We start from the raw sequence: 26,240 nt of genomic DNA, 5'->3' as shown, positions 1-26,240 counted from the left end.
CGAGCAAGTCTTTCCCGTTTCCTGTTCGGTGCAATGAAGTTTCGCAGGGTCGTTGGAGAGTGGGTTGAGAGAATGGAAATGAAGAGGAAGGTTTGTTGTCATCCCCTTAACTTACGTATTTTGTATTTGCTAGGAAGAACTGTCTTCATAGCAGTACTAATACTGCATACACAATTTCCATTTATTCCACAAAACCTGCAAAAATAGGTAATATTATCCCCATTTTATAGCTAAGAAAACAGTTTCAGAAGAGCTTTTGTAGCATACCCATATTGACAAGCTAGTAAGTGGCAGACGCGCTTGAACCTGAAGTCTGAGGCCCTCTGGGAAGACTCCGAGACTAACCAAAGAAGGTAGTCTGAGCTCAGTCTCGTTGATGCTGCCAAGGTACCAGGCATGTGAGTGAAGCTTCATGGACATCTTGGACTCTCGGACCAAACTAGCCATCCGCTAAGCATTGCCAAGTGACCCCGGTTGACGCCATATGGAGCAGAATGACCCAGCTGAGCTCTGCCTGAGTTCCTAATCCTTAAAATTGTGAGCTGTGTTAAAATGTTTTAAGCTACTAAGTTTTGGGCTGGTTTATTATGTAGCAATGATGATTGGAACAGATGGATCAAGCCCCTTGGGGAGTCACGCTCAGGATGCTGGCTGGGCAACCACCAGGACTCAGGAGGGCAGACGAGTGATACTCTGGTGGGAAAAGAAAAGCAGTGAGCCTCTCATATGTACCCTGGCAGGGTTGTGGCTGGAGGGACAGGTAGTCCCCACCCCTCCCTGGCTGGCCATTGATGGTCCATGGCAAAGACCTCACAGTGAAGGTGTTGATTTACCTCACACTGATGACATGGAACAGTGTTGTAATGTGTCAGTGAGATAACCAGAGACACATAGCCAAATTATAAAGGAGTGCTTTATTCTTGCCGGTGGGCTGCGGAGGGTATAGCCTCCCCCTAGATCAGCAGCCAGGATTTGTCTTGCTCCTCTGATTTTAAAGACAGAAGCCCCATCCTCCTTTTGCCCTCCCCCTCAGAGGACCAGTACAATAGTGGGTGTGACAGCCATTACAAAAGTCAAAATTAGCATTATTCACCTGGCTCATGAGTACCTGCAAATGCCTGCAATTACCTCCCAACACGTGGGAAACTATAGTCTTAGGCAAAATTCCTTTACTTCTAGGGGTAATTAACCTATTATTGGAAAAATATTGAGGAAGGTCCTATTGGAAAAATATTGAGGAAGGTCCATTGATGATAAAAATGGAGTTATTTAGTCACCTCAGCCAAGAGGCCTACATAAGAATGGAATCTAGTCGCCTTAGCCTCGGGACCCAGGTCAACAGAAAGGGCACAAAAAGTTTAAGCTCAGTGATGCATGACTCTACAAACCCTGTGCAACACACACATACACACACACACACACAGATAATGGGTCTGCATTTTACATAGATAAAACTGAGGCTTAGAGAGAAAGTGATTTGCCCTTGGGGCAAACAAATCTCCAGCTATGGAATTGTGGCCTTGCCAAGTCAGAGGGATATGAGGCCCTTGAAGATGTCATGGTGGTGGTGACCCCATGGGGCAGAGTGAGTGGTCACCAGCACATGTGCTTTATCCTTGGGGGAGGGTCTTAGGTGCTCTCTGCCAGAAGGAGGTCTTGTATACCTTTCCCAGGGGGAAAAGGGTGGGGAGATGTGGGGAGCCCAGGTCCCCTAAAACCCAGGAAATAGGCCAATGTTCTTGCTAAGCCCACGGAAAGCATGAAATGCTGCAGAACCCAGGTAAAGGAGCAGAATCTCCTCAGGTGGGAGAACAAAGATCAGTCCAGTCACTGCTGTGACCTGGTGAGGAAATGAGCACTTTGCCTCATTATGCCTCAGTTTCCTCAATTGTAAATAACTTTCAGGGCCCAAGTACTTACCCTGCTATTCTTTCATCACTTCATTAATTCATTCACTTATTCACTTATTCAACAAATACCTATTGAGCACAGGACCAGGTTGGATACCCAAGTTCACCCTCAGCAGTAGTGTGCCCATAAGGTCCAGACCCCTGGTCAGTCCTTGCAGACCACAGGGGAGGGAGAGATGATCGTCTCCAGACCAGGAACAATTCCTTCTCTTCCAGGAGCTCTGTGTACTCCTCTAGGCAATGGGAGTGCTTATCCAAGGGGGCCTCTGGGAAAAGGCTGCAGAGAGGTGAGAGGATCATAGGGTGGAAAGAAGGCAGGTTGATAGATGGTTCTCAGGGCCAAGTTCTGTGATGGTGAGACAGGCCCTTTGCCCATTGCCATCCCAGGAGGGCAGGTTGGGGCTGCAGAGGCTAATGGAGGAGGCGGGGGCTGGCAGGAAAGTCTAAGCAGCCCCCAGAGCTGCCCCAGGCCAGGGAGGCCTCTGTAAGTCTCTTCTAAGGGTCAGAGCTGAGACTCAGGTCCTTCCAGACAGCTCCAAATTGTGGTCTAGCAAGGTGGCCTCAGGCCATCTAAAATAGAATATGTTCTTACCCTGTGTACAGCTTTTACAATTTCCAAAACCTTTACTCTTAACCTCTATGGTCCCAAATACACATCATTAGGGTCATTTTACAGATAGGAATGCCGAGGCTCAGAGCAGCAAGCAGGCTAACCTGCCTAAAGCAAATTAAACTGAGACGGTCTGGTTCGATTCCTGATCAGGGCATATGCCCGGGTTGCAGACTCGATCTCCAATGGGGGCGCGCAGGAGGCAGCCGATCAATGTATCTCTCTCACATCGATGTTTCTTCTCTCTCTAAAAAATCAACAAAAACATTAAAAAAAAAAAAAATGAGACAAGAACTCACCTTCCTGGTCAATCCCAGTGGTCTATCTTATTGCCACTCTTCCCATCTCCCCATTGAACTTCCTACCCCAACTCCCCATCTACCCTCTTCTTGGGACCCTGAAACTCCTTGTCCCTATCCACGGTGATCCAGGAGCTGTCATCTTTCGGGAGGGGTGAGGTGCCAGGGATTCTGAGTTTCAGAGACTGGAGTTGAATCGTATTGTATTATACTCTGGCTTCAGTCAGGCAGAGAAGACAGAGTCCCATGTCCAAATATTCCTCCTTCCTCCCTTAGACCCCTCCACTCCCTTGGACACAAATGCCTGGAGGCTAGGGGAAGGGAACTCGGTCTCATATTTTACACCATCATAATTCTCTTAGAATCCTGCCTGGTGAGCTGTTTTACAAGTGAAACTACTGAGTTTCTGAAAAATTACAAGACTTTACCAAGTGGTAGAGCTGGGACACAAACCCTAACTCCAGAGCCCAGGACCTAAGACCCAGAAAGGACAGGGAGAGTGTGGGCACTGGCTGGGCAGCAGGATGGCCAAGCATTTAGGAGGGCAGGAACTCAGGGGTGCCTGGGTAGGGAGTCTGACTGACTGGCAGAGAGGGTGGTCTCTTCCCAGTCTAGATGGCTGGAGGCCTCGAAGGTGCAGCAGCAGCCAGAAGGTGTTGATGTGACAGCCACGTTCCATGGTGTTCTGATGGAAGGAGTCAAGCGTGAGATACTCAAGAGCAAGATTAAGATTGTGAAAACAGCCAGGCGCTGGTGTGGCTCAGTGGACTGAGCCTCATTCCATGGACTGAAAAGTCCCGGTTTGATTCCAGGTGAGAGCACATGCCCGGGTTGCGGGTTCGATCCCCAGTAGGGGGCGTGCACGAGGCAGCGCCAATCACATCAATGTTTCCATCTCTCTCTAAAAAAAAATGTCAATAAAAAAATATTTTTAAAAAGATTGTGAAAACAAGGAAGAGACAGCAATGAGAAAACGGGCTGTACCTCTGCATGGTGGGGGAGGATGAACAATATCACTGATGAAAAGGTCCAGCCAGGTGCTCAACAAGCAGATGTTGTCTTCCCACTTTACCACCTGTGAAATCTTTATTTCCACATGCCTCAGTTTCCTCATCTATAAAATGAGAACACAGCGGCTGCTTCACAGGGTCACTGTGGGAATTAGGAGAGTTATGTAAGTCTGCCACGTTGTAAGGATTCATGAGTGTTTGGCGTTCTTTTTCTCCTGCCAGCAGCAACCTGCCCTGCTGGGCCCCCAAGCTTCATTTCCCATCACCCTCCCAGACCCCCAGTCACACCTAGGACCCTCCCTGGACACACAGCCAGGATACCAAGAAGGTGGACACAGACACATACAAGGTGTGCTCACCAGGTGGGCGAGAGAATTTGGAAGTCAGTGTCCTTGGTAGGTGACATCACGGTTTGAACTTTAGTTTTCTTGTCTGTGAAATGGTGACAGTACCTGTGAATGAGCCAGTGGCCTCTGGTAAACCCCTAGCCCAGTGCCTGGCACTGTACCTTCAGGGCTTTTGGTGCTGGTGTTGAGGGCTCGGGAGTCCCTGCTCTCTCACAGATCACTCACAGATTTGTGATTACTAATCTGATGTTTGGGAGTCTCTGACGGCAGAATGGGTCCCTTGTGCTGCTGGGATATTTCTGAAAGCCAGAGGACCATCCCCCATGGAAGTGGGGAGAGAGAGCTGACAGAAGAGTCTCTGTTCTGGGCTGGGATAGCCAACTGTCCAGAAGGTCACGTGGCAAGTCCTGCCCCCTGGAGCTGGGACAGCTGTCTTAGCAAATGGGAAACAAATCAATAATTAATCAGTGCTCTGTTTTCTAAAATGGGACCTGGATAGGGGTGGTCATTTTAAAAGTTGTGAGCCACAAATCTGGTTTCATTCCTCTGCACCCCAAAGGCATTTTATGGGCAGAGGACACAGAGGCTGAGTTTGGAGCCTCAAGATCACAGTCCTGGAAGTGGCCCATGGTTTGGTGAGACGGAGCCATGGACTGTCATTCTTTTTTTGTTGTTTAAGTTTTTTTTTTAATCCTCACCCGCGGGCACTTTTTCTTTTGTTTTTGTTTGTTTTTTTTTTTTTTGTTCAGATAGAGTGGGAGGGAAAGAGAGGAAGAGAGGAAGAAACATCAACATGAAAGGGACACATCGAGTGGTTGCCACCCGCACAACCAACCAGGGCCGGGGACAGACTGCAACCTAGGTACACGCCCTTAGTGGGAACCGAACCCAGGTCTCTCTGGACCGCAGGTGGACGCTCTAACCGCTGAGCCAAACTGGCTAGGGCATTCTTTTTTTTTTTTTTAGACAATTTTTTTTCTTTATTGATTTTTAGAGAGAGAGGAAGGGAGAGGGAGAGAGAGATAGAAACACTGATGAGAAAGAACATTGATTGGCCGCCTCCTGCATGCCCCCCACTGGGGATCGGGCCCACAACCTGGGCATGTGTCCTGACCGGGAATCAACCGGCAACCTCTTGATGCATGGGTTGACGCTCAACCACTGAGCCACACCAGCCGGGTGTGGCTGTCATTCTTGTAGGACTCTGCAAAGGAACTAACATTTATTGGGGGGCCACCTATGTGTCAGGTGCTTTACAGGAATTCTCATTTAATTATCACAATAGTACTTTGAAATGCTATGCCATTTCACAGATGAGAGAAATGAGGCCCAAGGTAAGTGCTTGACCCAATCACTTGTCCCCCTTGACTGACTTTCTTTCCTCTGTGTAGAACAGTGCTTCTTACTGGTGGTGATGTTGCTCTTCAGGGACATTTGGCAATGTCCCGAGACATTTTTGGTTGTCACTACTGGAGGTGGGGTACATCTTGTGGGTAGAGCCCAGGGATGCTGCCAAACATTGTACAGCGCACAGGAAAGCCCCCCCCCCCCCCAACACACACACAAGGAATTATCTTGTCTGAAATGGGAATAATGCTGTTTGAGAAACTGATCTAGAGAGCCCCATGTCCTGCCCTCTGGGTCACTCCAGGAGGCCTGCCCTGGGTCCCCACCTGGGAGAGTCACTCATCCTGGTAGCCCCTGCAGCTACCATCTGCCCTAACAGGGTGCTGATCGTGCGGCCTCTAACAGAGCTCTTTGGGCAAATGGTGTTGAGTTGATATTCACTACATGCTTGTTGGAGTGAAACACAAGGCAGTGCCTATCTTTCTGTTGACCTCTTGCTTTAATTAGGCCGGTGGCTCCTGCAGAACTGGAGTGTGTGTGAAAGACCCCATGGCCTCTTTGTCCTTGCCAGAGGTGGCGTGACTCCAAGTGTGCAAGCGGACAATCTGACAATCCATCCATTTTGCTGAGCATAGTGCCTGGCAGGTGGCAGGCATCCTGAGAATGGTGGCCATTTCTGTTATTAGGAGATGCAAGTGACAATACGGTTTCCATGAAATAATATTAAGGCTCCTTTTAAATATGAAATTCCCCAAACATGTTAGGCTCTCTGAAACCTCTGTGCCCTTGAACAAGCTGGGGTTTTTGTTTGTTTGGTTTGGTCTTCTTTCTTTCTTTCTTTTTGAGCCTGGAATGCTGTTCTTTCTGCACGTCTTCCAAATACATTCTTTATTCTTCAAGCCTCAGTTCATGTGCCACCTCTCCTATGAAGCCTCCCTTGATTGTCCTCTTCTGCTCTGCTTCCACCATGATTCTCCACCTCATCCTGGGATCATACTGCCATTATAGCATCTATTCTGCCATTATAGTTTTTTGGCATGAAAATTTTTTGTATTAAATGTCTCCCCTATCCAGTCTGAGGGCTCCTCCCAGGGACAGGGACTGGGTCAAGATCTATCTTTGCACCCCAGCACCAGAACACAGACATGTGGAAGCAGCAGTAAACATCTATGGAATGAACCCATTGGGTCTGATCATATGAGGCCCTCCAGCAGGCTTCCGCCATAAATATTTATCAAGTGTTTACCACGTCCCAGGCACCGCACTCTCCACCGATGAACAAATCAGATCTGCCTTTCACATGTTCCAAGTTTTGAGCATTTGAATCCAGAAGGTCACAAGGAAAAGTAGAGGGGAGGAAACTGATAGTGTATTTCTTCTAATCACCTATTTGGTTTCTTAAAAGTAATATGAGTGTTATAACAACAATCAGAGTCCCTGTAGGGTTTTTAAAGTATGTCCACAGATTCTCTGACAATCCTCCCCTTAAAAGGTAGAGATGAATGGCCAATCCTTTCAGTGTGGACTGGACGTAGTGACTCACTCCTGAGGAATAAAATGTGGTGGTGATGGTGTGTGACTTCTGAGACTAGGTCTTCCTAGTCTTCTTCTTTCTCGCTCTCTCTCATCACTTGATCTGGAGCAGTCTGGCTGCTGTGTTATGAACAGTCAAACAGCCCAATGGGGAGATCTATGTAAAAAGGATCTCAGGCTTCCTGTCAACAGCCATGTTATTAAGCAGTCTTGGAAGTGGACTCCAGCCCAGCCAAGCCTTCATACGTCTGCAGCCCTGGCCTAAGTCTTAAACTGCAAGCTCGTGAGAGACCCTGGCCAGCACCACACAGCTAAGCTCCCAAATTTCTGATTCACAGAAAATGAGACAATGTTTATTGATTTAAGATGCTAAGTTTTTGCCCGGTCAGTGTGGCTCAGTGGTTTGAGTGTTGTCCCATGGACTGAGAGATCCCGGTTCGATTCCTGGTTGAGGAATATGCCTGGGTTGTGGGCTCGATCCCCAGTAGGGGGCATGCAGGAGGTAGCCCATTGATGTTTCTGTCTCACATCAATGTTTCTATCTCTCTCTCTAAAAAATCAATAAAAACATATTTTTTTAAATGTTAAGTTTTGGGGTAGTTTGTTATGTCCCCCATAATAGAGTCCCCCGAGTCATAGAGCCGTGGTCCTCAGCCCTGGCTGGGCATCGGAATTTCCGTGAGGCAGCGTGTTCAGTGGCTAGAGAATGAGCCCAGAGGTCAGAGTGGCTGGGTTTAAACACTGGCTGCCACTGACTAGCTGTGTAACTTTGGATAAATGACTTAACCTCTCCCAGCTTTAGTGGCTCCATCCATGTAAGATGCTGGTAATATTATTTACTTTCTTAGGATTGTTAGGAAGACTAAACAAGAAAATATATATCAATTCTGCCCTGAAAGTAAGCTGTAAGAGAGAAAGCTAGGGCCTTGTCCGTCTTGTTCATTGCCGTAGCCTCAGTGTCTGGAAGAGCGCCTGGAACATAGTAGGTGCTCAGTAAATACTTCTTGACATAGAGTGAAATTGGTAAACTGACTAACAACTAAAAAAATGCTAGTTCATATTGGCAACTTGGTTGTCCTACCTCAGCCCTCTCTACTGATTCTCCAATGTTCTCCAGCTCTAAATGTGGGAGTGCCCAGGACTTTGTCCTCGACCTTCTTTCCTGTCTACGTCACTCTTTGGTGACTTAATCCATTGTCATGACTTGAAACACCATCCCAACTCCAGTGATTCTAAACTCTTTATCTTCAGCCCATAACTCTCAACTGTCTCCTTGACATCTCCACTGGAATGTCTAACAGGCATCTCCCACTTACCATGTCCAAACCCAAAATGTTGAAATCCACCCACAAACCTCCTACTGCTATACCTTAAAGGCAGCTCCAGCCTTCTACTTGCTCAGGCCAAAAAGCTTGGGGGCCCTCTTCGGTTCTTTTCTTTCACTCACATCCCATATCCAATCCACCAGCAAATCCTGTTGGTCCTACCCACAGACAGATGGGAATCCAGCCATTTCTCATGTCCTTCACTGCCGCCACCTTGACTGGACCACCAGCATCTCTCATCTGGATTATCTTCGTGGCATCCAACCTCGTTTCCCTGTCAGCCCTGACTTCCTACAGTCTGTTCTCTACATAGTATCCAAAGGGATTTCCCCAGCACTGTGTTCTAGTCCTCTAGCGCTTTCCCACCTCATCCGGATTAAAGCTGAAGTCCTTATGATGTCCTTTGAGGCCTATACGTGTCTGACATGCCTCCCCACTCCCCATCTCGCTGCCTTTATCTCCCACCACGCTCCCCTTTCCTGCTTTAAACCACACTGGCCTCCTTGCTTCTCTCCAATATGCAGGTGTGCTCCCACCTCAGGGCCTTTGCATTTGCTGTTTCCTTTGCTTTCTACCTAAGCTTCTTCAGGTCTTTTCTCAAAAATTCTTTTCAGCAAGACCTTCCCTAACTGACCTGAAGTCCAATTTAAAACTGGAATCGAGCCCGGCTGGTGTGGCTCAGTGGTTGAGTATCGACCCATGCACCAAGAGATCACTGGTTCGATTCCCAGTCAGGGCGCGTGCCAAGGTTGTGGGCCCAATCCCCAGTGGGGGGCATGCAGGAGGCGGCCGATTGATGGTCTCTCTCATCGATGTTTCTACCTCTCCCTTCTTCTCTCTAAAATCAATAAAGAAAAATAAATAAATAAAACTAAAATCGAGCCCGGCTGGTGTGGCTCAGTGGTTGAGTGTTGACCCATGCACCAAGAGGTTGCCAATTCGATTCCTGGTCAGGGCACATGACCAGGTTGTGGGCCTGATCCCCGGTGGGGGGCATGCAGGAAGCAACCAACTGATGTCCTTTCTCATCAATGTTTCTATCTCTCTCTTCCTCTCCCTAAAAATCAATAAAGAAAAAATAAATAAATAAAAATAAAACGAATCGATTCCTATCCTGCACTCCCTTCTCTGCCCGGTTTCACTTTCTGACACTTGGCTGATATACCAGAGGCACGTTTTCTTGTTTGTTCATGTGTGTTTCCTCCCAGTGGATATCCTCCCTGGGAGCAGGGATTACTTTCTGTCTTGTTCACTGTTGTAGCCCCAATTCTTGGCACATAATAGGTGCTTAGTAAGTATCTGAAGGATTAATTCGGGTGCTTGGGTCCCGGTAAATTAGAAAGAATCTGGTATGTGAGTAGAGCCCAGGAATCTGTATTTTCTTTTCGTTTTCTTCCTCACCCATGGATACTTATCTATTTATCATCAGACAGAGTGGGAGGGAAGTAGATAGATGTGATAAAGCCACATCGACTGGCTGTACAACCTGACCAGGGCCAGGGACAAATCGCAACCAAGTTACGTGCCCTTGATCAAAATCAAACCCGCAACTCAGTGGTCTGCGGGTCGATGCTCTAACCGCTGAGCAAAACCAGCCAGGGCAGAAATCTGTATTTTAAAAAGGCATCCCAAGTACATTAGAGTTGAGAAGCCCTTTCTCAGAATATCAGCAGGAAGAAGTCATGTAAAGTTCAGCCCTGATTTCGACAATGAAGGCACCAAAGCCAGAGGTGGGAGGAGTTACCCCAGGCCTCAGGTGGGTGGGGCAGAGGAAGAAGAATGTAGGTATGGGACACCCAGCACAGGGCTCTCTCTGAGGCTCTGGTGTGCCCAGGGCCTGCCTAGTCTGATTCCAGGGCCTACTGAGAAGGAAACTGCTGAGTCACTGGAACTCAAGCTTAGGGCAGGGCGTGGCCATTAGCTCAGGTGGCCACGGAGGCAAATTGGAGTTGCACTCACCTCCGCCAGGTGATTGAAGCTGAAAGGGAAAGGCAGAGCGTGGTCCTGCCTTTGCCCCGACTAGCTTGTGGTGAAGTTATGTCCATGTTTAAGTTCAAGTGTGGATCACAGCCTTTGAAATACCTAACCCATTAAAAAAAAATTTGTACCAAATGAAACTGAGCTTTAGCTTTGAACTAAAATCCAGCTCTGATATGAGGGAGCCGACAGGCATAATTTGGTGGGGCCTCCATGACATTGGGGTAAAGGAAGATTCAAAAATGTTTGCATGCAACCAGTCGATGTGTCCCTCTCACAGCGATGTCTCTTCCTCTCTCTCTACCTAAAGATAAATAGAAAAATATCCTCAGGCGAGGATTAAAAAAAATGTTTGCGTGCCTCTTTATCAGGGCCTAGGATTTCCCAACCTGGGTCGCCTGGGGGCACTTGTGAAAAACCTGCAGATTCCTGTCATTGCCCAGATGTTGTATCAGGCTCAGAAATTTGGATTTTAAGGGATTCTTATATCTGCAAGTTTGAGAAACACTACCTGGGCCAGTAGCCTGTGCAGTAATGAATCATATAAGTCAGCGGTTCTCAACCTGTGGGTTGCAACCCCTTTGGGGGTTGAACAACCCTTTCACAAGGGTCGCCTAAGACATAACAGTAGCAAAATTACAATTATGAAGTAGCAATAAAAATACTTTTATGGTTGGGGGTCACCACAACATGAGGAACTGTATTAAAGGGTCGTGGCATTAGGAAGGTTGAGAACCACTGATATAAGACAATGAGGCCTTGGCATCAGGCCTCATTTCTAATTCCAACATGTTAAAGAAAACACTCATGTGTCTATAAATCCCAGTAGACTATTGTGCATGTCAAGTGCACCTTGGGGAATTTATATTCTATCTCTTCAAAGAATGCCTTGGGCACCATTACGACTGGGCAGTTATTGAAGATGGTCTGTCCAATCTGGAGTATTCTACGTGCAGAGGCTGCTGGGAGATGGCCCCAGGATGGCAGGAGCTGTGGGAGCTTCACTGGGCTTAGTGGGAAGACCAGTTTGACAGGTTCCAGAGTGATAAATTTGGACCAGGTAAACCTGACTTTTGCATTTCATACTCTTCATTGCTGTACTAGCCCTCCCAAGTTTATGCAGAGTTCATGGTCATCTGCATATCCCCAATAACACACATTTACACAGGGAAATGAGAAACTCTAGGCCCCTTCCAGAAAGAGCACTGCTTCCTGCTTCCCTCTTCCAGCCCAGCTTTCCAGCTCTGCCCGTTCTGTCTAAAGGACGGCTCTAATTGGTAGCTTCTGTTCAAAGTCCTGCAATAGCCACCACATCAGGCTGATACACCCTGGTTTGACATTCAGGGCTGCTGTAACCTGGACACAACTTCCCTGAAGGCAAAATAATGGCCCTCGGAGTTGTTCACATTCTAATCCCTGGAGCTTGGGAATGTGTTACATGGCCAAAGGGACTTTTGCAACCTTGGGCAGGTGGCTCAGTTGTTTGAAGCGTCATCCTGTTGCACCAAGGTTGTGGTTCAGTCCCCGGTCAGGGCACATACGGGAATCAACCAATGAACGCATACATAGATGGAGTGGCAGATCAATGTATCTCTCCTCTCCGTCCTCCCCCTTAAACCGATCAATCAATCTATGATCAATCCTTTTTTCAAAAAAGAAACGTTTGCGCTTAGAGAAGGGGAGATTTTCCTGGACTATGTGGGTGGGACAACCTAAAGATCGAGGACCTTTCCTGGCTGTGCTTGGGGAGAGGTGAGAGAGGAAACCTTGCTGGCTTTGGAGGAGGAGGAAGGGTAGCAGGAGCCAGAGAACGAAGGCAGCCTCTAGAAGCTGGAAAAGGCAAGGAAATGGATTCTGTCTTAGAGCCTCCTGAAAGACATGTCACCCTCTAGACGTACGATTTTAGCCCAGTGACACCATGTTGAACTTCTGTAAGATAACAGATTTGTGTAGTTTTAAGGCACTGAAGCTGTGGTAATTTATGACGGCAATAGGAAACAAATACATTTCCCACGGAAGCTTCCTCTGCCCAGTCTCTGGCTAGTCCTCCCTCCACACCTTTGCTCCTGCTCTTGCCCCCAGGATACTCGGATCACCTCTTCCCGAGCTCCTAGTAACAGCTGCCTTCCCCTCTACACAGCCTATCAGCACTTACCCCTCTGCCTGCACACCATGTGGGCTCCCCTCTAGACCAGAAGCTCCTTGTAGGTAGTGTCTGTGACTTATTTTCCTCTGAACTCCACAACCAGAAGTGGTCCACAGAGGTTTGCACAATGAACCTGAGGCATCATTATGTAGAACCCCTGGTTCTTAGTCCCGAGCTGCATCAGGGTCACCTGGGGACCTCTACAAAAACTCCAATTCTAAGAAATCAGTGGAAGGATGGGGGGCAGCTATGCATGTATTATTGGGGGAAGATTTCCAAGATTCAGAAAGTAAAAAGAGCAGGAAGTTGCAGAGAGTAGAATATGTTGCCATTTGTGGGGAAAAAACAAATATTTATATGTTTTTAAAAACTGACTATCTTTGGAAAGATATAAAAAACAAGAGAACATAACCCTCAGCAAGTCTCTGAATTCTGTACCATATATACATATAACCTGTTCACAAAAGTAAAATTTTAAAAATTCAAAATACTGATTCTAGTGTATCTCCAGGAAGGACCCAGAATGCCTTCCCGGGGGGGGGGGGGGGGGGGAGGAGCACAGGCATCTCTTTCTAAAGCACTGTCAACTCATTCCAAGCCAGGAACTAAACTGTCAAGTGGGCAGAGCCAAAAAGCTAAGGATAGGCCCCAGCAGGGTAGCTCAGTTGGTTAGAGCATCATCCTGATAAACCAAGGTTGTGGATTCAATCCCCTCATCAGGGCACATACAGGAATCAACCAGTGAATACATAAATAAGTGGAACAAGAAATTGATGTAAGAAAGAAAGAAAGAGAGAAGAGAGAGAGAGAGAGAGAGAGAGAGAGAGAGAGAAAGAAAGAAAGAAAGAAAGAAAGGGAAGGGAGGAAGGAAGGAAGGAAGGAAGGAAGGAAGGAAGGAAGGAAGGAAGGAAGGAAGGAAGGGAGGGAAGGAAGGAAAAAAGAGAGAGAGAGAGAGAGATTTGGAAGCATAAACTGAAAATGCACTTAATCAGAAGGATAAATAGAAAGCTTTCCAAGGGATTGGGCAGCCCTGGGAACCCACTGGTTCAGTCCCACCTCTGCATTTTATGGACCAGGAAAGAGAGCGGGAGTAACTTACCCAAGGCTACACAGCCAGTCAGAAGCACAGGCCACTGCCCAGGAATGTTTGATAGTGACAATGACACTGACTCCCAGCCCCTGCCCACCCTCATGCAGGGGCCCTGCTGACTCAAGGGCAGGACAGGAAGATAGAGAAGAAAACACCATCTTTAATCAACCCACCTGCACAGAAACCAGGGGAACACTCCCTGCCCTGCAAGGTCCCAGTGAGAACTTGGTCCCCTAGCAAAAACTGTCTTATAAAAACAAAAGGCTTCAAAGCACCAGTGGCTAAACCCCTTGAGTAGAAAGGGGCTTGGGGGAGTGGAGGTGAGATGACAGCTGGCTGGGGGGGGGGGGAGGGCTGGAGGCAGGAGTTGGCCAGGTGGTGGGGTGGCAGCCAGGCCTGAAGGGAAGTGCCCCCATCTTGAGCTGTACCCATAAGCTAACTGGGCGGACCATCTGAGATCCCGGTGCCTGTGGTAACCAGAGGAACTCCTGGGGCTGGTTCCTTGGCACAGAATTGCACTTGGGATGGTGGTGGTGGTGGTGGTGGGGGGGGTGTCTTAGGATATTTTGGCTTTAGACAGTAGGGAATACTAGATGGGAGGGTGGAGAGCATAGAACAAAGTGGTCACCATGGACAGGCCCAGGTGTGCAAACCATCTGCACTTCCTTCTAGTTCCCTGATGCCTCCCACCCTCCTTACCCAGGGCCACTCCTATTTCACAGACTGGAAAGCTGAGGCCTGATCCTCCTATCCTTGGAATCACTAGACAGGGCCCAGGATGCAGGGCGCTCAGGGATGTCCGAGGAAGGAGGCGGGGAAAATGAGTTCTCATCTCTGCTCCTCTCAAGGAAGGTGCTGGCCCTCCTGAACCCCACAGCCCCATTCTGGACATTCAGAACTCTTCAGAACTCCTGGACATTGGAGCAGTCATAAACACTAGTGATCTGTGAGTACTGGTGACCAGGCAGAACTGACCAGCCCTTTTCCACTCTCAAACCACAGGTGTTCCAACTAGTGAGGTGGACAGAGCTGTCAGGGGTTGGTGGAGTTGCTGAGGGGCTAGGGGATCATGGGTGCAGCAGCTTCAGGCATCTGGAAGGTGGGGGGGGGGGTAATGACTGAGTTGTGGATCCCCTTTCCTAGAGAGAGCTTGAAAGGTTTGCCAAGGGTGAACAGAAGCCGAGTCTAGGAAGGCTTCCTTGTGGGTCAGGCTGAATTCAGGGCTCTGGGCTCTGTACGTCTGGTTCCCAACAAGAGAACGGGTGTATTGCTTTAAGAGAGGCGTTGGCAAGTGGTGGTGATGTGTAAATGTGGTGTAGATCACATGGGTTCTAGAGTGTTCAAGCTGGAAAGAAGGTTGAAAATAAAATTCAGAGACCAGACACTGGGTTTTAGAGGCTGAAACTACAGAAAGTACAGTGTTCAAGGCCCGCCTCCACCAAAAGCCTAGCTGTGTGGCCTCAGAGCAAATCGCTTTACATCTCTGGGCCTCAGTTTCCTTTTCTACAAAGTGGGGATTATAATAACAGCCTAACCCAGGGAACTGAGAGTCAAATGAGAAGAGAAGGCTAGAAATAGCTCCACCTGCTAGAGGATTATTTTAATTATCTGAGGCGGGGAAACTGAGGACCAGAGAGGGTCTCAGACGTCACACTGAGAGTCAGTGATGGAGCTGTGATTCAACCCAGGACTCCTGCTCTTAGCTCCCGGCAACTTTCCCCAGAGCTGGTGAATGAGTGTGGTGAGATGGAGTGAGTCTGTCCATTCTGCCTTCACTCTCTGGACAGTGGACAGGATGGTGGGTGAAGGTTGAAAGGGAGAGGCTGGAGGAGGGAGGGAGGCCCCAGCACACGCCAAGGCTGAGATTAAAAAAAAATACAAACCCGGAGATTCCCCTCCCTTGCCCCATCCCACCCCACCCCTGAAGTCCGGGCTGAAGGGCCAAGTCCAAGTCCGCTGCAGACCCAGATCGAGCCGCGCAAGCTGCAGTCGACCCACAAGCCACCAGGTGGCGCGTCTGCCATCCTGGCCCGAGCTCGTGGCAGCGGCTGTCAGTCTTGCCACAAAGCACGCGGCGCGCCGGGGTGGACGTGGGGCAGAAGCTACCCCGACCTGCAGGAAACAAAGGCAAGTTAGGGAAGTGGACCCCAAAAATAGGGTAGCAGAGAGATCCGACTGCTCTTCCCACCCCTCCTCCCCTTTCCCCCACCCCGACACTATGGCCAGGATCCCACACCCCACCCTGCTCGGCGCCATGACCCACGTGTACAGAGGCTGCAGTTGTAAATGCGATGTCTTCTGGGGAGCCTGGTATCCGTAGGAGTCAAAGCCACCGATGAAGTCAACTGCAGAAGGAGGGTGGCACAAGGTTAGGAATGAGCCTGTTGAAGGCAAGTTATAGGAGGCTGGGCTTTGAAAGAGGGAAGAATATGAGGAGCAGACCACGTGGAGGAGCTCGGTCAGGACCCGGCCTAGGCCGAGGATAGGGAGCCTGGGTGAAGGGTAGGGGAAACTCTGAGAAAGGTTGGTGCCTGACAGGGACTAGCTCAGTGGTGCCCCTCCAAGGGGCAGGGCCTAAGAGGAGAGGGGAGGGAGCTGGTGTTGGGGCCGTGGACTGTGCACCAGGACGGCTGGGTCTTAGCCCAGAATGAGCTGAGTATGCAAACTCTACTCCCCCCCTCACGCCTCTTCTCCCCCCACCCCCAACACCCCATCGAGGGGCCGACCCAGGGCTCCCTCCCACTGAGGCTGCTCGGGCCACTGTCCAAGGTGCTGAAGGCTCAGGGTGGCCCGCAGCCAGGCTTTTCTGCTTCCCCAGGGGCGCCACACACTTACAGCTGTCCTCCTCCTCCAGGAACACTTTGCTCACGTAGCAGGCGAACACAAAGCCGAACAGCTGAGGGAAGAAGGGAACGAGGAGAGGGAAGCTTTTCCTCCACCCTCTGCCTGGCCTGCCTACTCAGACTGGAGGGACAGGGTACACTAAGATAAAGGCAAACCATAACAACTTCAAGTTTAATGACTGGGACTTAAAATCAAACATACCTAGTTCCAGTTTCTGTTCTGGGAGTGTGACTTTGCACAAGTCATTCTTTTACTTCTTTGAGCCCCAGTTTCCCCAGCTGGATCTGGGCAATACCTTACTGGCTTGTTAAGAGGAAAGAGAATTATGTGACTTCATATGTGTAAAATGCCTAGGGCAGGGCTGGCCCTTCTAGAAATGGGAACTATTACTATCATGGAGTCATTCTTACTGTATTCTTACAACTCCTTTTGGTTGATGTTGTCTTTCTTTCTTTTCTTTTCTTTTTCTTTTTTCTTTTTTTTTTTGAGTAAGGAAACAAGCTTGGTGATGGCATGTGACTTGCCCAAGGTCACACAGTGGGTATAATGGAGATTTAAATCCAGCACTGACTCATGGTCTGATGCCTCACCCTATTCGTTAAACCTGCTCATTCCTGAATGGGTGAAAGGAGGAGGTGCAGGATACAGAAACAGAGCCAGGCAGAAGCACAGGCAGGCCAGAGGACCTAGGTTGGGCCCTTCTTAACTAGGGCTAAACCAAGGGGTTTGCAGACTCCACTTTTGGGAGTGTTGTGAGGTGGGGGGACAGGAGGACTCACAGCCAGGAAGATCTGCAGGGCGCTGCTGAGGGCTTCAATGTAGGGATAGTCAAGCAAACAGCCAGTGACAGAGATGACATGGTGGTCCTCCAGGGCCAGGCGGGAGTTCAGGACAGGTGTCACCAGGCAGCCTGGCCCGTTCTCCATCCACCAGGAGCGGTGCAGGGATGTGTTGAAGGTCATGATAAAGTCCCGGTCCTGGGGGCAGAGGGGCCTAGGATACTGAGCTGGGGTGGGGGGAGCCTCCCCAGGTCCCAGGAGACTGTATATAAAGCCTATTTCACATTTGGACTGTTATAGCAGTCTCCTCCCATAAGGATTTGTAGAGGGCATGGGTGTGTGTGTGTGTGGGAGAGGAGTATGTATCTGCAAATCTACATTTGGCCAGTAGGTGGCGCTTGATGACCATGCAGGTCTCGCTCTTCCATCTGCGATGGAAGGGGCTGCTACTGACTCACAGGAACCTCAGAATTTCAGAGCTGGAAAGAATATTAACAGTGACCAATTATAATTTCCCAGCCATCGGTGCAATCTTCAATACAGGTCCTTTTACAGCCTGTTCAGTCTCTTCAGTGCTCTCCCTATGTGTGACCCTGGGCAAACCTCTTCCCTTTTTTGGTCCTCAGTCTCCCCATTTGAAACGGAGAAGGGGACTGGCTTAGCTCAGACGTTATCCATGGTGTACATACACGTGGTCATCAATCCATTTACTCATACAGGCCGCTAACAAATATTCACCGCATGCTGACCAGGTGCCAAGCACTGAGGTGCGTGATCTCATTTATTCCCACAGCAACCAAGGGAAGTTGGAGTTGCTCTTATCTGCACTTACTAGATGAGGAACTGAAGCTCAGAGAAGGTAAGACAATTGCCCAAGGTCAAACAGCTAGAAAAGATTAGAGCTGGATTTGAATCTGGTAGATGGTCAAACTACAAAGCCAAATGCTCTCATTCATATATGTTGCCTTCTTACTAACTAAAAACAGAAGTTGTGCCCTCTGGGCTTACTCTTCTAGCAGCTTAATACTCCCACTTTCTTTGCTATTTCTCTACATGACATGGTCTGTTCAATGTTTCCCGAACAAACTCTACCTAATCACTTTTTCCTCTGAAAAATATTGATCAACACTGGACTCAAATCTTTGTGGTGTAAATGGTACAAAATGCATGGGATTTTCGCCTCCCTTGCACTGAACACATGTGGGACCTAAAAGTAGCTTTCTGGGCCCCCATATACTGTTGGTTTTTGCTGAGCTTGTTATCAACTGGGACCCCGGCCCATCTTCACACAGACTGATCTTCACCCTTCTCTGCTCCATCGTTATTTGTATCTGAGAAGTGCAGAGGGGACCAAAACCAAAAATGTGTGGGGATGGGAACACAGATTATTTGGGTGTGTAGAGGGAAGTTTCTTCGAGAGCAAATGCCCCCCAGAAAAACAAACAAACAAACAAACAGATGATGCCCCAGACCCACACCACCCTGGGACCCTTAGGGATGGGGGAGAGGTCAGGCTCTGCCCTCTGGCACTGCCAGGCCTGAGGCTTACCTGGGACAGCTGTCCAACCTCCAGGTAGAAGCAGATGATAAATGCATTCCAGCCAACCCAAAGCACCAGCCAGGCTGCATACTGGGGAAAGCAGAGGGGGGTCAGGTGGGCCCAGGGGAGTGGGTTTGAGGAGACTTTTGTGGGGGAAGTTACAAGACCTTACTCACAGAGCACTGAGACTAGTTAACAAATCATTTTTATACCTATCCAGTCTTTACAACAGCCCTGCAGGGAAGGCATTGTCCTCGCTTCAGAGAGAACTAATTTAAGGCCTAGAGAGGGTCTTTTTTCCGAGATCACACAACTAGAAAGAGGTAGGGCTGGCACTCAAACCAAGTCCTTGGGCAGCTAATCCTATCCATTCAGCAGAGAACAATAGCCACCCGAAATGGCAAAGAGCTGGAGGGGAGCTGGCTATTTCCATCCAAAGCAAATGCCTACGATTCCCTGGCAGACAGGGCTGTTTACACTAGTGCCTGGGGCTTCCTGAGAACAGAGAGAAGGGTCTCACATCTCACTCAGATCAGAAAAACTCTGGAAGGGCCCTGTTCACCTGGCCTCTGGGAGCTGAGCCTGTGGGAGGTAGGGAGAAGCCTTAACATGGGCTCTGGTGGTGCGGACACAGCACGTCATTGTTATTGTAGGTGTCAAGCGTTTCTGTAGTGAATCTACCGAAAAACCTTTTCCCTCGAGATTGGTATGTGAATGGGTCACTGGGGCAGAGCAGGGGACAAAGGTGAACTGAAAACAGGAGTTTGCCAGAGACCATCAAGGACCAGGATTTAGAAAAAGGAAGCAGGAGGAAGGAGCCAGGGACACAACCCACTCTTGGGATAGGCACAGGCACAGGCACTGACCTCAAAGCCACTCTCGGCCCTGGCCAGTTTGGCTCAGCGGTTAGAGCGTCGGCCTGCGGTCCAGAGAGACCCAGGTTCGGTTCCCGCTAAGGGCGCGTACCTCAGTTGCAGTTTGTCCCCAGCCCTGGTTGGGTTGTGCGGGTGGCAGCCACTCAATGTGTCCCTTTCACGTCGATGTTTCTCTCTCTCTCTCCCCCTCTCTCTCCCTCCCACTCTATCTGAACAAAAAATGGAAAAATGTCCTCAGATGAGGATAAAAAAAAAAAAAAACTCTTGGACCTATTCTTGGTGGACACCAAGGGACAAAAGCCAACCTTTCGCGAGGCAACCTGAGACACGGCTGGACCAGGCTCTGCCTTGCACTGGCTTTCCGCGGCAGCGTGGGGATGTCACTCCGGAGCTGATGCACTAGTCCTGGCGCCGCCACTCACTAGCTGTGTGACCTTCGGAAGTGTAGTAACCTTTCTGAGACTCACTTCCTCACCTAGAAAACGCAGACGGTGCGATATATACCTCGCGGAGCTGTGGTACAGACCCAATCAAGCGTGCAAAACTCAGCGAAGTGCCTGGCACTCACTAAATGATATATCCTGTTACTAGTTGTATTTTTCCCTAGTAAATTCTTTAGGAAAAATACCAACCTTGTCTCCCCTGAACAAAGAAACATTGGGATTTGGGCATTCGCACTAACAGGGCTGGAGGCAAGACAGAACAGGGGTCTGGGTGCCCACAGAAGGGGACAGTTCTGGCGGAGGAGTGGGAGAGATGGGTGGGGGTAAGGAGAAGAGGTTGGCTTGGGAGGTGGCCAAGTGAGCCATACCAGAATGAGGTACCGGGAGCGGTACTGCACCGTGCCAAAGATGCCCAGGATGACCGCCATGATATGCAGGAAGTTGGCTAGGATGGGAGCCCACTGGTAGCCCAGGAAGTCAAAGATCTGCCGCTCCAGTGCAGCCACCTGTGGGAAAGAGCAGACTGAGGCCAGTCACCCCCTGAAAGGGAAGGACAGGGATTCCTCCTGGACCTTGTGGAGGAGGTGACATCCATTATCATGGTGATGAGGCACTGTGACCTGATCGTGCACAAATCTTAGAACCATCCCAGCCCCCGTGCCAAAGGGATGCTGGGAGGTAGGGACAATTCTGGGGGTGGGGTTCTGAGCCCTGGTCATGACTTTGGGGGGTGAGCTGAAGGGAAATGGGAGCCAGGGTTCAGAACACCTGTCTCCCTGCCAAGAGGCCCCCCCCACTCGCACCTGCCTTATGTGGGGTTCTCAGCTGGTGCAGTCAGGATCCCTAGCCCTGCCTAATGGCTGAGGCCTGGCCCTGGAGGCCCCAAGGGAAGCCCCTGGGTCTGAGTTATCTCTTCCAAGGCCCCCTATCTGGAGGTTGCTCTGGCCTCTGGGATCCATGGGCCACAGAGAAAGGGATATTTTTGACTCTCCTTTCCTGAGGGAGCCGTCGTAGACTGCAAAGCTGGCCTGAAATTCTTCTTTCTGTTTCCATGCTCTTTGCCAGTGCCCTCCCACACTAACTCTGTACTCAGTCAGGTCACTTGCTTTGCCCAATGGGACGTAAGCAAACGCGAAGCCAGTGAAGGCTTGAAAAATGCTTGTGCACTTGCTACACGTGAAACACGGGGAACACCTGGTGAGAGCCCAGCTGACCTGCAGGGGAAGGAGAGGCGGCTTGGAGGCACCCGGGCGCCCCGCTGGCAGCCAGTCAACCATCAGAGTGAGGCCATACTAGCTCATTCAGATGCTAGCCAACCCACCAGCTGACCAGACAGGCAGCCCGGACCCGAAGACTCTCCCTGCTGACCCACAGAATCATGAGCTGAGTAAAATGGTTCTTTTACTTATTTTTTATTTTATTTTATTATTAAAATAATTTTTTTTCTTTATTGATTTTAGAGAGAGAGGAAGGGAGAGGGAGAGAGAGAGAGAAACATTGATGACAGAACATCAACTGGCTGCCTCCTGCATTCCCCTCACTGGGCATTGGGACCACAACCTGGGCATGTGCCCTGACCGGGAATCAAACCGGTGACCTCTTGGTGCATGGGTCGATGCTCAACCAGTGAGCCACACCGGCCGGTATAAAACGGTTCTCTTAAACTACGATGTTTTGTAGTGATTTGTTATGCAGTGAAAGCTACCCGATACAAGATGAAATCAACACTCCTTTTCCAGCAGCCCCCAGTTCAAACTTTAAGCAGATACACTTAGGAATAAAGGTGCCAAGGGTACCTATTGATATTGACTGATCAATATCCCTTCTTCTGGTGATGGAAACCATCTCTTTGTTTTGGTAGCTGCCTCCCAGACACTCAGTCCATGTGACTTGCAGGGGGACTGAGCCTACTTCTAACTTCCATAGCGGGCTTGTGACCAAGGCGTAACCAAACAATCCACACACAGTGATCTGTTCAGGGATGGGCACTCACTGTGTACCTTGCTCCTGAGAGTCACCAAAGCTAAGGGATAGAGAGTGAGCAAGAAAGAACAAGCAGGGAGTGTCCTTGGTGATATCGTTTTAGGTCTGAGGATCCAGCCATGCCTAAAACTGACTGTCCCTCACTGTACTTGTGATTTCTGTCACTTGCAAACTGGAGTCCTGACTAAAATAGAAGGGGAGAGAAGACGGTCTGGCTGGAGAGGGAAGATTCTGATAAAGTGAAAAGAATCCCAGAAGCTTTTTCCCTGGCAGGGAGGCAGGAGAAGGTGGAGCTGATGCTACCACACAGATGGCAAGGCTGGGCAGAGACTCAGGAAGCTGTGGGCTCAACCCTGGCACCCACCCACCTGGCACCAGCCTACCTCTTTTTGGTGACTCCCCTCCCAGGGCTCTGCAGATTGTAAAGAGCATTCCAAGTTCATCTCTCACTTGATACTCCTTGGCAAAAAGGCAGAATTGAGATCATTATCTCACTTTAGAGAAAAAAACCACGAGGCTCAGAGAGGGAAAGTGACTTGCCCAAGGTCACACAGCAGGTTGGTGGCAGAACCAGGCAATTCTGCCTTTCTCTGCCACCTCTCTCATCTTGGCACCAACATACAACCTTTCCCAGTTGGCAGTGACCTGGGAGTTAAAAAGTGTGGTTCTAGTTGAGAGTCTGACACTGATCATGGGTGACCTTGGGTAGGCCACCTTCCTGCTGGGTCCTGGGCTCCTCTTCTATACATGGAGGCCGTTGGACTATATGACCTCTAAGGGTCCTTCTGATTTTAACTCCAATGGCCTCCCCAGGTGTTCCCCCTGCCCAAAGCCCCTGCCTCACTTTTGTTTGTTTTTTATCCTCACCCGAGGACATTTTTCCATTTTTTTGTTCAGGTAGAGTGGGAGGGAGAGAGAGGAACAGAGAGAGAGAGAAACATCGATGCGAAAGGAACACATCGAGTGGCTGCCACCTGCACGACCAACCAGGGCCGGGGACAAACTGCAACCGAGGTATGTGCCCTTAGCGGGAACCGAACCTGGGTCTCTCCAGACCGCAGGCCGACGCTCTAACTGCTGAGCCAAACCGGCCAGGGCGCCCCTGCCTCACTTTTGTAATCCTTTCCACCCTGACTCTGCCAGGCCTTAGGGAATGCTGGTGGTTTGGGGTCCAGCTTGATTCTCTCTACTCAGCTGGTCCTGGTCCTGGCAGGGAGGTGCCATCGGAGGATGGAGGGCTGTGACCAAACTGCCCAGGCTCACGCTGTAGCTGAGGAGACACCCTGCCTGGATACGCCTACCTATAAAACATGACATCACCCCACTCCCACCTGGCCCTGGCTCAATCCCCCTCTGTGTTTTCAGGGACCTCACTGATAGGATGAGCAGCATGAAATTGTTATATAAAAAAAAAAAGTTTGGAGTCACTAAAACTCAGTTTCAAACTGCAGCTCTGCTTAGGACTTGGGGCAAATTACTTTCCCTCCCTGAGTCTATTTCTTCGACTATGACTAGGGAAGATACTCTCTCCCCGGAGAAGCTGTTGTGAGGATACGGAGACATCACATACACAAAGAGACCATCGGACTTAATAAATGGTGACTAATTAGTAGAAGACTTCATAGTCGAAGCTTCTCAGTTTGGTACTGAGGTTTGCTAGGACTGGGCTCAACCCTTTATTGCAGGTTAGCTCCTGCCCACAAGTGGCTGAGATACCAGCTGAAGTCTCACCTTCGTTTCCCTTTTCCTATATCCAAATCCTCCTTGGTCTTCACAATACAACACAATCCCCTCTTCCAGGAAGGCCTCCTGGGTGGCCCAGTCTCTTTCCACTAAATATGGAACAACGGCTGTTCCTGTCACTCTCCATTCCTACAGACAACACCCGCGCCCTCATTCACCTACAGCCTGTGCACATCCATTATCCATCCTTCTCGCATCTGACGTGCCCTCACCCATCCAATGCACCCCAAAGAGTTTGGAGCAATCTCTATGGCCTCCGAGTCTGTCAAATCCCCAGCCACGGTGTTCCCGACAAGCAGGATGGGTCCCCAGAACACGGTCCCACAGTGACAGAGGAGAGCAAGATCCTCTCTGGATCTTACCCACAGGGTAAGTGGCACATGCCTGCCCAGCAGTCCTCTCTACCCTCGATCTCCACAAGGCTTTGTGCTGCTTCCTCTGACCCAGCTGCCCTGTCCCCTTTTCATGAGCCCTTCCAAAGCAGCAAATGTCCCTAAGCCTCAGGTCCCTTACCTGAGGGGTCCCCCAATCCCTTACGTTACACCCAAGGGTGCTACTTTTTCTGTAGTCTTCTCCAGTGACTCTGTTTCTCTTCTCTCACCCCATGTTCCCAGGACCAAAGGTGCGGTTGGTATCCCCTGGGTCCCCAAACTGTTTGCAGAGCTGTACAACCCTGTGGCTACGCCACCCTCTTCCACTATTGGCCTCCTCCTCCTCTGGCCTCTGGGTCTTGCTCCTTCTTTGAAAGTGAATTTCATCCATACATCATTCCGGTCGACTTTGATCTCTGGGGCCATCCCACTAGGCAATCCAACCTCTCAGCCTCTGAAACTCCTCTCCCATGACCTTCCCCTCCACTCCACCTCATCCATCATCACCCCTTGAATTGTGTCATCAACTCAACAGTCCCACTCAGCTGGCTTCCCCACACCCTTCACAACGGTGAGTCCGTCTGACGCATCAGGTCCAGACTCACCCCTCTACGCTATCCCACTCCTCGGTTCTTCACATCTCAAGTCCTGGCCTGCTGGGATCCCACGACCCCGCACGTCAACTTCTGCTTTGCCTGCAACCCAGACTCTCAACTCCTCTGCCTTTCATCACCCGCGTCAGGAAAAGCCCACACCTACACACACCCAATGAACAGCTTTCTCTGCCTGCAAAGCAGCCAGGCGCTGCTGGAGGAAGCCCCTCCAAGACTGCAGCTGGGTCCAGTGTAGATAGTAATCATCAGTCTCAAGGGGCACCCTGATGCTGTCCAGCAACCCGACTGGGCTTCTCTGGGGAACTCACTCTCCCCAGTGACTACTTCAGATCTGCTCACAGTCCTCAACCCTCCTGGGAGGACTCTCCCCCTCCCCAACCTGCTATATTTGAGGCACTGACCTTCCCCCTACTAAAGGCCAATTCCTTCTCCTGCACTCTGAACCCCATCTTCTGTCTTCTCAGACTACCACACCATTCACGGTCCCTTCTCTCCTGTAAACTCAACCTCTCCTTGCCCGGGATGCTTCCCACTGACTCCTAAACATGAGCAAGCCTTCCCCATTAAAAAAAAATAACAGGAAAAAACTATCTATCTCAACGCTGTTGTTTAAAGGTCTCCGTGGCCCCCCTGCCACCTGCCCCTCTGCCCACTTGCTACTACCATTTGGTCCAGAGGTTGGGAGCAGAGCCTGGTTAGAATCCTGATGCCACTGGTTTTTATACAACTCTGTTAAGGCAAGTCACGTTACCTCCCTGTACCTCAGTTTACTCACCAACAAAATGGGTACGATTCAGAATACCTTCCTTATACAGTTGTGAGGAGAGTCAGGAGCAGTGAAAAGTATACTCCACTGTGGAACTCCCTGCCTCCCTTCATGTTTATTTTTTCCGTGACACTTAACATTGACTCACACACCACCCTCTATTTACTGTCTGTCTCCTGCATTAGAAGGCAAACTCCATGCGAGCAGGAATTTCTGCCTCAGATACTCACTGCTGCATGTCTAGCAGCGAGGGCCATGCCTGGCACACTGCAGGGGCTGAAGTTAAACTCTCTCTTCACCCTCCCTGGCCACTCCCGACCCCAGTGCAGCTCATCTTCCCGTGTACTCAGGCCCCTACGTATCGAAGAACCTCAGGGCTATTGTCAACCCCTCTTCATGCTCCACTTGTCCCAGCAAACACATGTCGACCCAAGCTTCAGTGACTGCCTGCTCACGTTTCAGCCTCCAGCCCCTTTATAACCAACTACTCACTGGATGGCTCGTCATGAACTTAACGTGCCCAAACCTGGCCCGTTTCCAGTGGTTTTGGGCCCCATGATGTGTCCAGCTGCCTGAGCTAGAAAGCTCAACTTTCTAGCTGCTGTTCCCTCACCTCCATGCCCGGCTGATATCGAGCCCTGGCTCTCTGACCTGCTGAATCTGTTACACACCTGGCCACTTTCCTCCC

General features: G+C 49.8%; 1 protein-coding gene across 1 annotated transcript in view; it reads right to left on the bottom strand.

Annotated features, from left to right (window-relative positions):
- Positions 1–15,529: 15,529 nt before the first annotated feature.
- NKAIN1 (sodium/potassium transporting ATPase interacting 1) overlaps positions 15,530–26,240 on the bottom strand; it is a 42,009-nt gene continuing 31,298 nt past the window's right edge. The window contains exons 2-7 of the mRNA XM_036256710.1: positions 20,444–20,581; positions 18,767–18,847; positions 17,218–17,415; positions 16,430–16,490; positions 15,858–15,939; positions 15,530–15,706 (exon numbers count right to left, since the gene is read on the bottom strand). Of these exons, the coding sequence (XP_036112603.1) occupies positions 15,697–15,706; positions 15,858–15,939; positions 16,430–16,490; positions 17,218–17,415; positions 18,767–18,847; positions 20,444–20,581 (570 nt within the window). The 3' untranslated portion in view covers positions 15,530–15,696. The remainder of the gene's footprint in view (positions 15,707–15,857; positions 15,940–16,429; positions 16,491–17,217; positions 17,416–18,766; positions 18,848–20,443; positions 20,582–26,240) is intronic.

This window comes from Molossus molossus, unplaced genomic scaffold (genome assembly GCF_014108415.1).
Source record: "Molossus molossus isolate mMolMol1 unplaced genomic scaffold, mMolMol1.p scaffold_m16_p_12, whole genome shotgun sequence".
Taxonomy (NCBI): Eukaryota; Metazoa; Chordata; class Mammalia; order Chiroptera; family Molossidae; genus Molossus; species Molossus molossus.
The sequence above is the reverse complement of the archived record's forward strand: the minus strand, read 5'-3'. Positions and strand labels throughout refer to the sequence as shown.